At 37.5% G+C, this 15,569-nt stretch overlaps 1 protein-coding gene across 1 annotated transcript in view; it reads left to right on the forward strand.

The window, feature by feature from the left end:
* Ubr3 (Ubr3 ubiquitin ligase) overlaps positions 1–15,569 on the forward strand; it is a 296,891-nt gene that overhangs the window by 80,834 nt on the left and 200,488 nt on the right. The window contains exon 4 of the mRNA XM_076187774.1: positions 1,112–1,235. Coding sequence (XP_076043889.1) covers positions 1,112–1,235 — 124 coding nt within the window. The remainder of the gene's footprint in view (positions 1–1,111; positions 1,236–15,569) is intronic.

The raw sequence follows: 15,569 nt of genomic DNA on the forward strand, positions 1-15,569 counted from the left end.
TTATTGCCTCTTGTATCTCTGCACCGTGTGGGTGAAGTTGTCCCTGTTGACCACTGCACTGCTGATGTTGAAGGCAATGCAGCGAGACCACATTTCCACAGTAGGGTGTTAAGATGGAAGAGTAGTTAAATGGACTTTATTTGTTTTTAATGTCTGAGTGGTGCCCAAAAAGAGGATTGGAAGAGTTCTGGACGTAAAGATACTCTGGGAGAGGACAGTAGATTGTCAGTTCATTATCAGATAGAAGGGAAATTAAGAGTGGACTGTGAAGAATGAAGAGGTGCTGAAGGTGAGCAAATCAAACGAGAAGGAACCAAGCAAAGCTGAAAAAAGTATGATGTAGTGAAAGATAAATGGGAAACAGGAATAGAGGAATATTCGTTTTAAGAAGGAAGTGCTTAAATGTGTACAAATGATATGTGGGAGGAGGAGGATGGGAGGGAACACAAGAAAATGAGGTGGTGAATGTTGGAACAAAAAGATGTTAAAAAAACGGTGTGTCTTCCATAAACACTTACCACACGGGCTCAGACAAAGCCCGTGGGAGTGACACTTAACACACACACACACTCACTCACTCACTCACTCACTCACTCACTCACTCACTCACTCACACACACACACACACACACACACACACACACTCACTCACTCACTCACTCACTCACTCACTCACTCACTCACTCACTCACTCACTCACACACACACACACACACACACACACACACACACACACACACACACACACACACACTCACACACTCACACACTTACACACTCACACACATCACTTTAGTCTGTGCCATTTTCTCATCATTTTTACAACCACTGTCCATGTACTCAGTATTTTGCACTTACTCTAACTTGTATAGTAATCTTTGTGTTCACCCAGATATTTATTTCTCATGATTTTTTTTAGACATTTATATGCAAACCCTGATAATTCACCTTCAGTCCCCCCTCTCTCATCCCTGCAACATATGACCCACTTCTCTCTACTTTTGCACTAATTAATTAGGGGAGACTATGTTTTTAGTCAGAAATTGAAGTGTTCTAATTGTGACATTATGCAGTGTGATAATTAGTATTAATTTGTGAATTTGTATTTCAGGTTCTCCCAGAGCTTCTTGATCTGATACTAAATCCAGAGCTGTCCATCAAGAGCTGTGACACGATAGACTGGGTTAAGTGGTTAATGGCTGGAGGTCGCACACCAGATGAATTCTTCAACACTGGTAAGAGTTATTGAGTCTGTGATAATGACTGTGGCATGTGTGTGATTGTATGTGTGTGCTTGTGTATTTACCTAGTTGTATCTTATGGGAAGGAGAGCTATGCTTGTGGTGTCCCATGTCTAATTTGTCCTTAAATTCGTGTATTGTTTTTGCACACACTATTGTTTCATCAAGTGTGTTCCATACATCCACCACTCTGTGGGGAAAGCTGTTCTTTTTCAGATCTCTTCTATAACTGTCCTTTTTGAGCTTCCTTCCATGTCCTCTTGTGTTTCTCTTATACCAATTTAGTAAGTCTTCTCTATCCTGGACTACTTTCATAATTCTGTAGCAATCTATTTCAGTGGTCACTTTTCTCGACAACTTTGTGTCATCAGCAAAGAAGCTCATGTAACTGTCCACACCCTCATCCATGTCATTTGCATAAATAGCAAACATTATTGGAGCCAGTACCAATCCTTGTGGAACTCCTCTAATCACCTCTTCCCAAGTGGAACCCTTATCTCTTGAGTACTACAGTAATTTTTCTTCTATGCAAGAAATCCTCCATCCATTCCAGTAGGTTACCTTATATCCCTTCTATGGTCTTCAGTTTTCCTAATAGTTTATGTGGCATACATACATACATACATATACCAAGGCTTTTTCTCCCTTACAAGGGGGTAGCCAAAACGAAAAAGGCATAAAATCATTCCCACCCATTCCATCCCTGAATACACTCCACACCCCTGCACCCTCCGTCTTATCTTAGCACCTCCTGAATGACGGGTCATCCCTGCACCTTGTCCACTGCCCTGTGGCACTTTATCAAAAGCTTTTTGTAGATCTAAGAAAGCACAATCAGCCCATCTGTCCCATTTTTGTATTATATCTAATGGTCTTGAGTAAAAACAGATCAGATTTGTGGCACATGATCTTCACTGTCTGAATCCAAACTGTCTCAGGTTTAGTATGTTCTCTTCCAGATGTTACAAAGGATTACAAAGGCGGAGCATGCCGACAGGAGACCTTTTGGTCCATATCTAGGTCGGATGCGAAAAAGAAATCATAATAAAATAATAAATAAAAACTATAATAATGTAAATAACAAAATACATAAATAAATGCATAGGTATAGTTAAATAATAAACAAACAGGTAAATAATAAATAATAATAAATTGACATATAACTAATAATGAAAATCACAGACAAATGATAACAAAAAAAACAAACAAATAATATAAAATAAATTATAATCATTACAGCATCTTGCTTAAGTCTTTATCTAAATGGTTCTTAAAGCTTCGAACTGAACTACATTGCACTACCTGTGCAGGAAGTTTATTCCATTCATTAACTACACGGTTGGCAAAGTTGTTTCTACCTACTTCCAAATTGAATCTATTTCCGGACAGTTTTAGACCATTGTTTCTTGTCTAATTCTCATTCAATGTGAAAATGTTTTCACTTTTGATGTTGTCAATTCCCTTTAAAATCTTAACCTCTTCCATACGGTGCCACATACGTAGGCGGCATGAGGAGCAAGTGGATATGCGGGGCTGCCATATCAGCATCTTGATTATATTTATTGTAGTTGCCCCTGCGTAATGACATACTCTCTAAACTGTCTTCATCACATTTTCTATGGTTATCAAAATTCACGGGTGAAAGAGAGAACGATCGATATAAGCGGTGACTATATTTTATGATGCGAGTATTATTACGACACATCGTACGTCTGGCAGATAATGCTGCCCGCGAGATTTTGACGCGGAGTGAAGAGGTTAAAGGCCTGTATCAAGTCACCTCTGAGTCTACGCTTTTTTAGGGAAAACAGATTCACATGTTTTAGTCGATTTTCGTATGATTTATTTTTGATATTTGGAATCAGTTTTGTGGCTCGCCATTGTACTTTTTCCAGTCTGTCAATGTCTTTAATGAAATTCGGTGACCATACGGAAACAGCATATTCCAAATGTGGACGAACTAACGATTTATATAGCTTGTTAATGAGTGATGGACTTTTGAAATCATAAGATTGCTTTCTCAGAGGCTGAAATACACTGCTTGGATGATTTGAGGTCGTTACTGATAATTACGCCGAGATCTTTTTCACTATCCACTTTTGTTAATGAATTTCCAAATAACTTGTAATCGTACTTACTGTTATTTTTACCTATGTGCATTACCTTGCATTTACTTGTGTTAAATTTCATTAGCCACTTTTCAGACCATTGTTGTAATTGATCTAAATCTTCTTGAATATCTAATTGGTTTGAGTGATCATTTGCCACTCCGCACAGTTTTGTATCAGCAAATTTGGAAACGGATTTTAGTCCATGGTCTATATCATTTATATATACTATGAATAGAAGTGGCCCAAGAACGGAACCCTGAGGAACTCCACTTGTAACATTTTTCCATCTAGAAGTTTTTCCATTTAAAACAACTCTGTTTTCGACCATTGAACCAATTACTAGTCCAACCTAATAGGCTACCACTTATTCTGTTTAAAGTTAATTTAGTAAGTAGTCTTTTGTGTGGGACAGTATCAAAAGCTTTTGCAAAGTCTAGATAGTGTATTTATGGAGTCTATTTAGGGATGAAATGGGTGGGAGTGTTTTTATGCCTTTCCCTTTTTGGCTACCTCCCTTGGAAGGGGGAAAAAGCCTTGGTATATGTATGTATGTAGATATAATAAATCTATATTGTTTCTTTTTCATAATTTGAGATAAGTGTTGTAGAATTCGAGTAAGTTAGTCACGCAAGAACGTTTACGTCTGAAACCATGCTGGCTATCATTTATCAAACGGTTACTTTCTAAATGATGTTCGATAGCATCTCTGATGATAGTTTCCATTATTTTTCCTACGATTGAAGTCAAACTTATAGGCCTATAGTTATTTGGTTTCTTTTTGTCACCTTTTTTGAATATGGGAGTAACGTTAGCTAGCTTCCATTCTCTTGGGACATCTCTGGTTATGATGGATTTCTTGAAAATAATTTCTAATGGAACAACAATCTCATTTTTCATGTTTTGTCCATCTATTTTTGATAACTCACAAATTTTGGCTACAGTACTTGTAAGGGAAATGGGTCTGTAATTTGTTGGGTCTTGCTTGTTTCCTCCTTTATATATTGGTACAATATTGGCCATTTTCCTGTCATCTGGTATCTTTCCTTCCTTAACCACTTCAATACGGGACTTAAATCTCGCGGGCAGCAGCCAATGCCAGCCGTACGACGTAACGAAATAATATTCGCGTCATAAAATATAGTCGCCGCTTATATCGATCGTTCTCTCTTTCACCCGCGAATTTTGAAAACCACAGAGAATGGGATTTAGGGCGCATTTGGGAGAATGTAAAAACACAGGGGCGACTACAATAAATATAATCAAGACGCCGATATGGCAGCGTCGCGAATCCACTTGCTCCTCATGACGCCTACGTGTGCGGCACCGTATGGAAGGGGTTAAGTGAACAATTTGTTATATATTTTGCCTACCAATTATTCTTTACACTCCTTTAGTATCCAGTTTGCAATTTCCTGACATCAAGGCTTGTTATTTGGTCCATTATTTCAGCTCATGTTGCTATTATTTCTCCCATGGGGGGGATCTCACTTCTCGCCCTTCATCCCAGTGCCATACTTTTTCTCTAGTGGACAAGGTGCAGGGATGACCCATCATCCAGGAGGTGCTAAGATAAGAGGGAGGGTGGAGGGGTGTGGAGTGTATTCAGGGATGGAATGGGTGGGAATGATTTTATGCCTTTTCCTTTTTGGCTACCTCCCTTGTAAGGGGGAAAAAGCCTTGGTGTATGTATGTAAAACTGACTTGAAATGTTTGCTCATGACATCGACCATTTCTATATCTTATGTGTATTCCATGTTCCCTTTGCATATTTTCTCTATTTCTTGCTTGTTTTTCAATTTGCTGTTCACATATCTATAGAATAGTTTTGGTTGATCCTTACATTTTTCTATTGTCTTTTTCATAATTTCTTTTTTTCTTCCCTGTGCATTTTTACATATTCCTTAGATTGATATATATTTGTCACTTTCTATGATTTTTTTTCCATCTTTTCCAAGCTTTATATATATATGTATATAATATATTTTTTCCCCTTCAGTTTTTACGGTCTCGCTACTAGTGTTGCCATTATTTTTCAATCTCTCATTTTCACATTTTAATTCTGCTTTTTTTTTTTTTTTTTTTTTTTTTTTTCTGCACTTACCTCTTCTTGTATTTGAGTATTTACTTTTTTTAATTCACTCGCTTCTTTGTTTATTTCTTGATTCATCTTCCATAAATAATTACTCTTGCATCCATGATTCATTCATATGTCTCGTCTCCCTCTCTATGTCTATAATCCTACTAAAGAATCTTCTTTCATACCCACTAAATCCAGAAAAATGTCCCTCATTGCCATTAAGAAATCTTTTCGTACCCAGAGGTGACCTGAAGCTCACATTATGCTTTGGACTTGCACCAGTAGATGGCTCTGGGTACCTGTTTATCACGACGCGCCGCCACCATTGGGCTTCTCTGGCCTGTCATCCTTCTCTTCCATTTTGCTTCAATACTCACTATTTATGTTGTAATTTAACCATCTCTGGTATCCACTAGCACTCCCCTTCCTATTTAACACAACCTAGGCATCCTGTTGATACAACACTGTTGAGACATTACACTTTTAACTTATTTCTTGGGAGCTCAAATTTTTCGTGTTGTTAGTCTGGAGATTCGCTTGTGTATTTTACATAGTTGTATCTTATGGGAATGGGAACTACGCTCATGGTGTGTCTGTATCTTGCCATATCTAATTTGCTCTTAAATCCTTGTATTGTTTTTGTACACACTATTGTTTTGTCGTATGTTCAATACATCCACCATTCTGTAGGGAAAGGTGTTTTTTTAGGTCTCTTCTGTAACTGTCCTTTTTGAGTTTCCTTTCATGTCCTCTTGTGTTTATATTTTCCCAATTTAGCAAGTCATCTCTATCAAGGATTTCCACACATCTCATAATTCTGTAGATGGTCAACAAGTCCCCTCTCTCTTCTTTGTTCCAGTCAGTAGTTCTAGTTTTGACAATCTCTCTTCATATGACAGTTTTGAAAGTGTTGGGGCCATCTTCGTAGTTGCTCTCTGGAATCTCTCAATCTTCCTTATATTCCTTTTAGTACTGGGTGACCATAGTGTTGCTGCGTACTACAATTTAGGCTTTTATCAGTGTGACTAATATTTTCTTTATCATTTCTCCATCCAAGTAAGTAAAAGCCAAGTGTGTGTGATTATGTATTAACCTAGTATATACCTAGTTGTATCTTACGGAAAGGGGAGCTATGCTTATGGTGTCCCATCTTTGTATCTCACATTGTCTAGTTTGCTCTTAGATTCGTGTATGGTTTTTGCACACACTACTGTTCTGTCCAATTTGTGTGGATTTTTTTTTTTTTTTCCCCATGTCCTCTTGTGTTTCTCTTGTCCCAATTTAGTAAGTCCTTACTATCAAGGACTTCCTTGCCTTTCATGATTCTGTAGATGGTCAGTAGGTCGCCTTTCTCTTGTTCTAAAGTCGGTAATTTTAATTAAGCTGGTCTCTCATACGACAGGTTTGAAGGTGGTTGGGCCATTTTTGTGGATGCTCTCTGGATTCATTCAATTTTCTTTATATTCTTTTTGGTACTGGGTGACCATAGTTTTGCAGCATACTCCAGTTTAGGCCTTATTAATGTGACTAATATTTTTTTAACCATTTCTTCGTCTAAATAGTTAAAAGGCACCTTTATTGATCTTAGCAAGAAGTAGGATTCTCCAACAATTTTGTTTATTTGTTTGGGAGGTCATTTGAGATAATTACTCCCAAGTCTTTTTCAGATCCCACTTTCTTCACTTCCTTTGTTCCAATTGTATATTGTCCTGACATTCTTTTTTTACTTTTTTTGAACTCCATTATGCTACATTTCTTAATGTTGAAGTCTACTTCCCACTTCTGACTCCATTTCCAAACCTTGTTTAGGCCTGTAGTGATTCACAATCTGTTTTGGTTTTCACCTTCCTCAACAATTTAGCATCATCTGCAAAGAAGCTTGTGTAACATTCCACATCTTCATCCATGTCATTCGCATAAATTGCAAACATTATTGGAGTGAGTACTGATCCCTGTGCAACTCCACTAATTACCTCCTCCCAACCTGAACACTTTTCTCTGAGCAGTACTGTTATTTTTCAACCATGCAGGAAATCTTCCATCCAGCTTAGTATTTACCTTGTATCCCTCCAATGTTTTCCAATTTTTTAAATAATTTTTTTGTGCGGTACTTTGTTAAAGGCTTTTTGTAAGTCTAGGAAAGCAACAATCAGCCCATCCATCTCTTTCTTGTGTTATAGCTATTAGTCTTGAGTAGAAACAGATTAAAAACAGGTGTTTTATCCATCAATTCTTGATAAATTTTTTCACAAATTTTGGCTACAGTGCTTATAAGGGAGACCAGTCTGCAATTTGAATGTTCTTCTTTATTTCCTCCTGTACATATTGGTACAATGTTGGCATTTTTCCAGTCTTTTGGTATTTTTCCTTCTTTGAGTGAGCAACTTGTGTTGTATATTTTGTCCATCAGTTCTTCTTTACATTCTTCCTGTATCCAATTTGCAGTTCCGTCTGGGCCGTGTGATTTCCTAACGTCAAGGTTCATTAATTGATCCATTATTTCATATTGTGTTATTGTTATTTATTTCATGGGGGAGATCACTCTTCACTTCTTTCGTCCCAATGCTATACTTTTTCTCTAGTGAAATCCAACTTGAAGTGATTATTCATAACCTCAGCCATTTCTAGATGTTCTATGTATTCTATATTTCCGTGGCTTAGTTCCACCATTTCCTGTTTATTTTTATTACCATTCATATATCTATAGAATAGTTTGGGTTGATCTTTACATTTTTCTATTATGTCTTTTTCGTAGTTTTTTCCTCTGCACTTTTACATCATCTTTGCGATGATGTGAAACTACTAAAGAGAGCACAGAGGAAGATTGCAAATCACTATAAAAGGACCTGGACAAAGTCTGGAAATGGAGTCAGAAGTGTAAAGTGAATTTCAACATCAAGAAATGTAGTACAGTTAAAGTCCATTAATCCGAATTGCAGGGGACCAGAGGGCATTTGGATTATCAAAAAATTCAGATTATTGGGGGATTACCATGGGAACACTAATAAACACTGAGTAATACATATGTTTACACTCTAAAATGGTGCGTGTAGGGAGAACGCACCAATAAAGGCTTGTTTTGTCAGCGTTGAACACCTGGTCAGGAGTGAGCTCATGTTCCTGAATAATTTGTGCAAAAAGCTCACCGTAACTTGCAGCTGCCTCCGCATCTGCTGACTGTTTTTCACCAGTGACATTGATAGCCCTGATACCTTGACGATTCTTGAAATTCCGTAACCATCCATCAGAAAACTTAACTTCTGTCTCAATGGCCATCTCTTCACAATATTTTTTGGCTTTTTCTGTTATCGTTTGTGACATCAGCTCCTCTGCATGCCTGGCCTTAAACCTCGTCCAGAGAACTTCGTCGAGATCTTCAATTTTCGGTTTCTTCATGGTTTTTGGACTCTGCTCCCTTCATGATGAGTCTAACTCCAGCAAACTTCATGAGGTTAGCCTTGGAATGCATATCAGTTATAGTGACGGCGCTGATCTTGAAGTCAAGCATAATTTCCTTGCGACTTTCCCCAGACTCCACTCTCTTGATCAACTTCAATGAGTCAGCAATAGACAGGGTTATGTGCTTCCTCTTGGGTGTTTTCTTCCCTCCTAAAGGTGTTGGAGTCATGGCGAATGCAGCAAAACACAGGGAAAGTGCAATAAAACACCAGAAATCAGGGAACAACAGCCAATGTGACCAGCATGTAAACTCAACTGCTGCGCAGCAACAAAAATGGCTGCCCACTTTTGTGAGGAGCCGCTAGGCGCCGTGCGGAGCGTGCGACACAATTTTCAAATAATTGTAATATATCTGGGCTCTCAAAAATTCAGATTGTTGGGTTTTCCGGATTATTGGTGTTCGGATTAATGGACTTTAACTGTATAAGGTAATTTGGAAAAAGCAAAAATAGAATATCGGGGCAATATAAAATTGGAACAAAGGAAGTTAAAAAAAAGTCAACTTGGAGAGGGACCTAGGAGTAACTATCACCAATGACATGGCACCAGACAAACATATCAATAGATTAGTCTGAGAAACTTTCAATTTGTTAAGATCAATGAAAGTGGCCTTTGACTACATGAACAAAGAAATGGTAAAGAAAATATTAGTTACATTGATAAGACCAAAATTGGAGTACACTGCAACACTATGGACACCCAGTACTAAAAAGAACATAAGAGATTAGAAATAATTAAAAAAGCAATGACAAAGATAGCACCAACACTCCAAATTGACATACAAACAAAGATTGGACAAACTTGAACTACCAACCCTGGAACAAAAAAGAAAAAGAGGAGACCTGCTAACCATCTACAGAATTATGAAAAGGATGGAAGTCCATGATAGAGATGACTTACTAAAGTGGGATAGGAGAAAAACAAGAGGACATGAAAAGAAACTTAGAGGATAGTTACAGAAGAGATCTGAAAAAGAATAGCTTTCCACACAGAGTGATAGGTATCTGGAACAAACTGAATAAGGAAACAGTGAGTGCAAAAACAATACAGGAATTTAAGATCAAACTGGATACTGAAAGAATTAAAAAGGTCACTACGAGCATAGCTCTCTTCTCGTAAAATACAACTAGGTAAATTTCTCTGATGTATATTTGCCATTTTCCAGGTTTTTTAGCTTTTCTCCATCTTTTCCAAGCTCTATCTCTTCTATCTTTTGCCTCACTGGATCTTCCTGTTGAACCAGCATTTAATGTACACCTCTTGTATGGTATGGATTTATTCACTATTTCATTATAGATTTCCATCAAGATCATCCATTTCTCTTCCACTTTTGTCTCTTCATTGTAGAATTTTTCCCATTTTCATTTTGAAAGAATTTCTTAAGTTTCCCTAAGTCCATTTTGTTGTTTTTCTCATTTCCCTCCATATATATTTCTTCCTTTAATTCAACCTCTATTAATATGCGTTCACTCTATTCAAATGGTGCCTTGTATTAAATTTTATCCACAATTTCAGGTTCTGTTGTAAATATTAAATTCAGTCTCAATGGTTCTTCATTACTTCTGTATCTTGTATTTTCATTAACCCATTGTGTCATTGTATATTCTATGGTCATGTCAATACATTTCCCCAGAGATCCTCTCCGCCTTTCACTGTCATATCTCCCCAACAGATTTCTTTGCAGTGTAAGTTCCCCATAAATACCATGTTACCTCCATCCCTCAGTATCTCATTTAATGAATGCCTTGTAGCATGTAATATTTTTGAGTGTTCACCCTCATTTCAAGAGCCCGTTTATGGGGGGGCACATAAATCATCACAAACTTTAAACTTTTCAAGTCTGTCTTCAACTTTTATCATGATCATTTTTACACCATTTTTACCCTCTGTAACCTTCATCACATATAGATATTTTTTTGGCCAAGAACATGATTCCTCCGCCCTGTTTCTCGTTTCTGTTTTTGTCCAACACCATTAGATGGTATTGGACCCCTTAATTTCATCTCCACAATTCCCATTATGTCTGGTTTTTCATCTGACAGGTAATCATTTACTTCATTCAATCCTGAGATTAATCCGTCGACGTTAGTATAGACCACTTTTATTTTTTTCCTTCTCCATCCTGTTTTCTGTCTCTTTTGTTTTGCTTACCTTGATGTACCATTTTCTCTGCCTCATGTCAAAGACCCTCCAATAAAACTCCTTGCTTTTGGTCTCCATTCTCTTCACATTTTTTTTCCATAGCTTCCCCTCTTAGTGTCTTTCTATTTCTTCAACATTCATTTCTCTTTTTATCCATATATTGTTGTAATATTCACTCTTTGCTAACTTGCTTGATTTTGCTAATATGTCTTCTGCTACAATTTGTGATCTTAGTTTTATTTTTACCTAGTTGTATCTTACAGGAAGGGGAGCTGTGCTTGTGGTGTCCCATCTCTGTATCTCACAGTATCTAAATTGTTCTTAAATTCGTGTATGGTTTTTGCATACACTATCATTTCGTCCAGTTCGTTCCATACATCCACCACTCTGTGGGGAAAACTGTTATTTTTCAGGTTTCTATAAATCTCCTTTTTGAGTTTCTTTCCGTGTCCTCTTGTATTTCTTGTATCTCAGTAAGTCTTCTCTATCAAGGACTTCTGTACCTCTTATGATCCTATAGATGGTCAACAAGTCTCCTCTTTCTCTTTGTTCCAGGGTCAGTAATTCTAGTTTTGACAGTCTCTTCGTATGACAGTTCTGTAAGTGTGGGGCCATCTTCGTAGTTGCTCTTTGGATTCTTTCAATTTTCCTTGTATTCTTTTCAGTACTGGGTGACCATAGTGTCGCTGCGTACTCCAGTCTTGGTCTTATCAGTGTGACTAATATTTTCTTCATCATTTCTTCGTCCAAGTAAGTAAATGCCACTTTTATTGATCTCGGGAAGTTGTAGGTTTCTCCGACAATTTTGTTTATTTGTTTATCAGGGAACATGTCCTTTGTGATGATTACTCCCAGGTCTTTTTCAAATCACACTTTCTTTTCATCCTTTTCACTGATTTTATATTGTCCTGATATCCTGTTTGTACATTTTCCAAATTCCATTATACTATATTTTTTAATGTTGAAGTCCATTTCCTACTTTGACTCCATTTCCAAATTTTGTTCAGATCTCTCTCCAGCAACTCTGTCTATTTCAATGCTCACTTTTCTCAACTTTGCATCATCAACAAAGAAGCTCGTGTAACTGTCCACACCCTCGTCCATGTCACTGACATAAATAGCAAACTTTGGAGCCAGTACCAATCCCAATGGAACTCCACTAATCACCTCTTCCCAAGTAGAACCTTTATCTCTGAGCACTACTCTAATTTTTCTTCCATGCAAGAAATTCTCCATTCCAGTAGTTTGCCCTCTTATGGTTTTCTGTTTTCCTAATAGTTTTCTATTTTACCTAGTTATATTTTATGGGAGGGGGAGCTATGGTCATTGTGTCCACTCTCTGTATCTTGCCATGTCTAATTTGCTATTAAATTTGTGTATGGTTTTTGCACACACTATTTTTTCATCTAGCTTGTTCCATGCATCCACTACTGTGTGGGGAAAGCTGTTCTTTTTCAAGTCTCTTCTATAACTGTCCTTTTTTAGCTTCCTTCCATGTCCCCTTACATTTCTCTTAAACCACTTTAGTAGGTCTTCTCTATCAAGGACTTCCATAACTCTCATTATTCTGTAGATAGTTAACAACACACTTCTTTTTCTCCTTTGTTCCAGAGTCTGCAATTCTAATTTTGACAATCTCTCTTAATATGGTAGTTTTGAAAGTGTTGGGGCCATCTTCGTAGTTGCTCTCTGGATTCTCTCAATTTTCCTTGTATTCTTTTTAGTACTGGGTGACCATAGTGTCACTGCATACTTCAATTTTGGCCTTATCAGTGTGACTAGTATTTTCTCAATCGTTTCTTCATCCAAGTAAGTAAAATCCTCCTTTATTGGTCTTAGCAAGTTATAGGTTTCTCTGACAATTTTGTTTATCTGTTTAACGGGGCACATGTCCTTTGTGATGATTACTCCCAGGTCTCTTTCAGATCCCACTTTTTTACTTCCTTTTCACCAATTGTATATTGTCCTGATGTTCTTTTTTTACTTTTTCCAAATTCCATTATGCTACATTTCTTAATGTTGAAGTCTACTTCCCACTTCAGACTCCATTTCCAAACTTTGTTTAGGCCTGTAGTGATTCACAATCTGTTTTGGTTTTCACCTTCCTCAGCAATTTAGCATCATCTGCAAAGAAGCTCATGTAACATTCCACATCTTCATCCATGTCATTCACTAGTATTTTCTCTATCGTTTCTTCATCCAAGTAAGTAAAAGCCTCCTTTATTGGTCTTAGCAAGTTGTAGGTTTCTCTGACAATTTTGTTTATCTGTTTGACGGGGCACATGTCCTTTGTGATGATTACTCCCAGGTCTCTTTCAGATCCCACTTTTTTACTTCCTTTTCACCAATTCTATATTGTCCTGATATCCTTTTTTTTTTTTTTTTTACTTTTTCCAAATTCCATTATACTACATTTCTTAATGTTGAAGTCCACTTCCCACTTCTGACTCCATTCCCAAACCCTGTTCAGATCTCTTCAGTAAGTCACAGTCTATTTCAGTACTCACTTTAACAATTTTGCATCATCTGCAAAGAAGCTCATGTAGCATTCGACACCCTTGTCCATGTCATTCACATAAATAGCAAACATTATTGGAGGCAATACTGATCCTTGTGGAATTCCACAAATTACCTCTTCCCAATTAGAACTCTTGTCTCTGAGCATTACTCTCATTTTTCTTCCATGGAAAAAGTCCTTCATCCATTTCAGTAGTTTACCTTGTATTCCTATGGTTTCCAGTTTTCTTAATAGTATTTGTGTGAGAGTTTATCAAAAGCTCTTTATAGATCTAGGAAAGCACAATCAGCCCATCCATCCCTTTCCTGTATATCTAGAAGTCTAGAGTAAAAATAGATCAAATTTGTGGTACATTATCTTCCGTTTAAATCTGAATTGTCTCTGGTTTAGCATATTGTTCTCCAGATGTTTTATCCATCTACTTTTTATAACTTTCACAAATTTTGGCTACCATGCTTGTAAGGGAAATTGATTTGTACTTTGTTGGGTCTTCCTTATTTCCCCCTTCATAAATTGGTATGATATCAGCATTTTTCCAGTCTTCTGGTATTTTTCCTTCTTTGAGTGTTATATATTTTGTCTGTTAGTTCTTCTTTTCATTCTTTTGATATCCAGTTTGCTATTCCAAATGGGCCATGCAATTTCCTGACATCAAGTTTTATTATTTGATCCATTATTTCTTTCTGTGTAACTATTATTTCCTTCATGGGGGGGATTTCATTTCTCTCCTATCATCCCAATATTGTACATTTTCTCTAGTGGAAACGGACTTGAAATGTTTGCTCATGACTTCAGCAATTTCTGTATCTTCTGTGTATTCCATATTACCTTGATGTAGTTTCACTATTTCCTGTTTGTTTTTAATTTACCACTTACATGAAGAATAGTTTTGGGTGATCATTACTTTTTTTTTTTTTTTTTTTTCTTTTTTTTTTTACTTCCCGGCATATTTTCACATTTGTTTCTTTGATTATATTTGCCACTTTCTAGTTTTTTTTTTTTTTGTCTTTTCTCCATCTTTTCCAAGCTTTATCTTTTCTATCTTTTGCTTTGCTGCACCGTCTATTAAACCAGCATTTAATATACACCTTTTCCTGTTTTTGCTTTTGGAGAAAATGGAGAACAATGGGAAATAAGCCAGTTGTTGTTTGCTGACGACACTACGCTTGTGGCAGGATCAGAGGAGGGATTGAGTAAGTGACAGAGTTTGAGAATGTGTGTGAAAGAAGGAAGCTGAAGATAAATGTGGGCAAAAGTAAGGTGATGAGATGTACAAGGGGAGAGAGTGACAGCAGGCTGGAAGTGAGCATTAAGGGAGAGAGACTGGAGGAAGTGGATAGTTTTAGATACTTGGGTGCGAATGTGGCAGGAAAGGGAGGAGTGGGGGTGGAGGTAGAATGTAGATTGAGAGAAGCAAGTAAATGCCTTGGTGGATTAGAAAGTGTAATGAGAAATAGACATCTGGGAATGGATGCTAAGAGGAGGTTATATGAAGGAGTGATTGTGCTGACAGCACTGTACGGGGCAGAAGCATGGAATATGAGGGAGGAAGAGAAGTTTGAATGTGTTTCAGATGAAATGTCTGAGAAGTATGATAGGGGTAGGCTAGATAGAGTGAGAAATGAGGTGAGGAGAACAGGTGTGGAAAGGGAGTTGGGAGATAGGGTTGATGAAAGGGTATTAGGATGGTTTGGATACATGGAAAGAATGAATGAAGAAAGATTAGTAAAAGAGGTGTGGAAGGCAGAGGTGGAAGGAGTGAATATGAGGGGGTGTCCTAGGAACAGATGGATGGATAGGGTAAAAGGGGCAATACAAAAGAGAGGAATGTCTGTTGAGGAAGGATGGGAGAGGACAGAAGATAGGGATGAATGGAGAAGGGTTGTGTATGGATGATGCTGTGATGTATGAGGGGGAGTGGGTGGGGGATGGGGGATGAGGAAGTATGTATGAGAAATTATTTGATGCAGCCCGAGGGGATTTCTCCCCGCCTTCTCCTTTTCTGCATGAGAGGACGGAGA

This window comes from Oratosquilla oratoria, chromosome 7, assembly GCF_046742065.1.
Source record: "Oratosquilla oratoria isolate Oo_2021 chromosome 7, ASM4674206v1, whole genome shotgun sequence".
Classification (NCBI taxonomy): Eukaryota; Metazoa; Arthropoda; class Malacostraca; order Stomatopoda; family Squillidae; genus Oratosquilla; species Oratosquilla oratoria.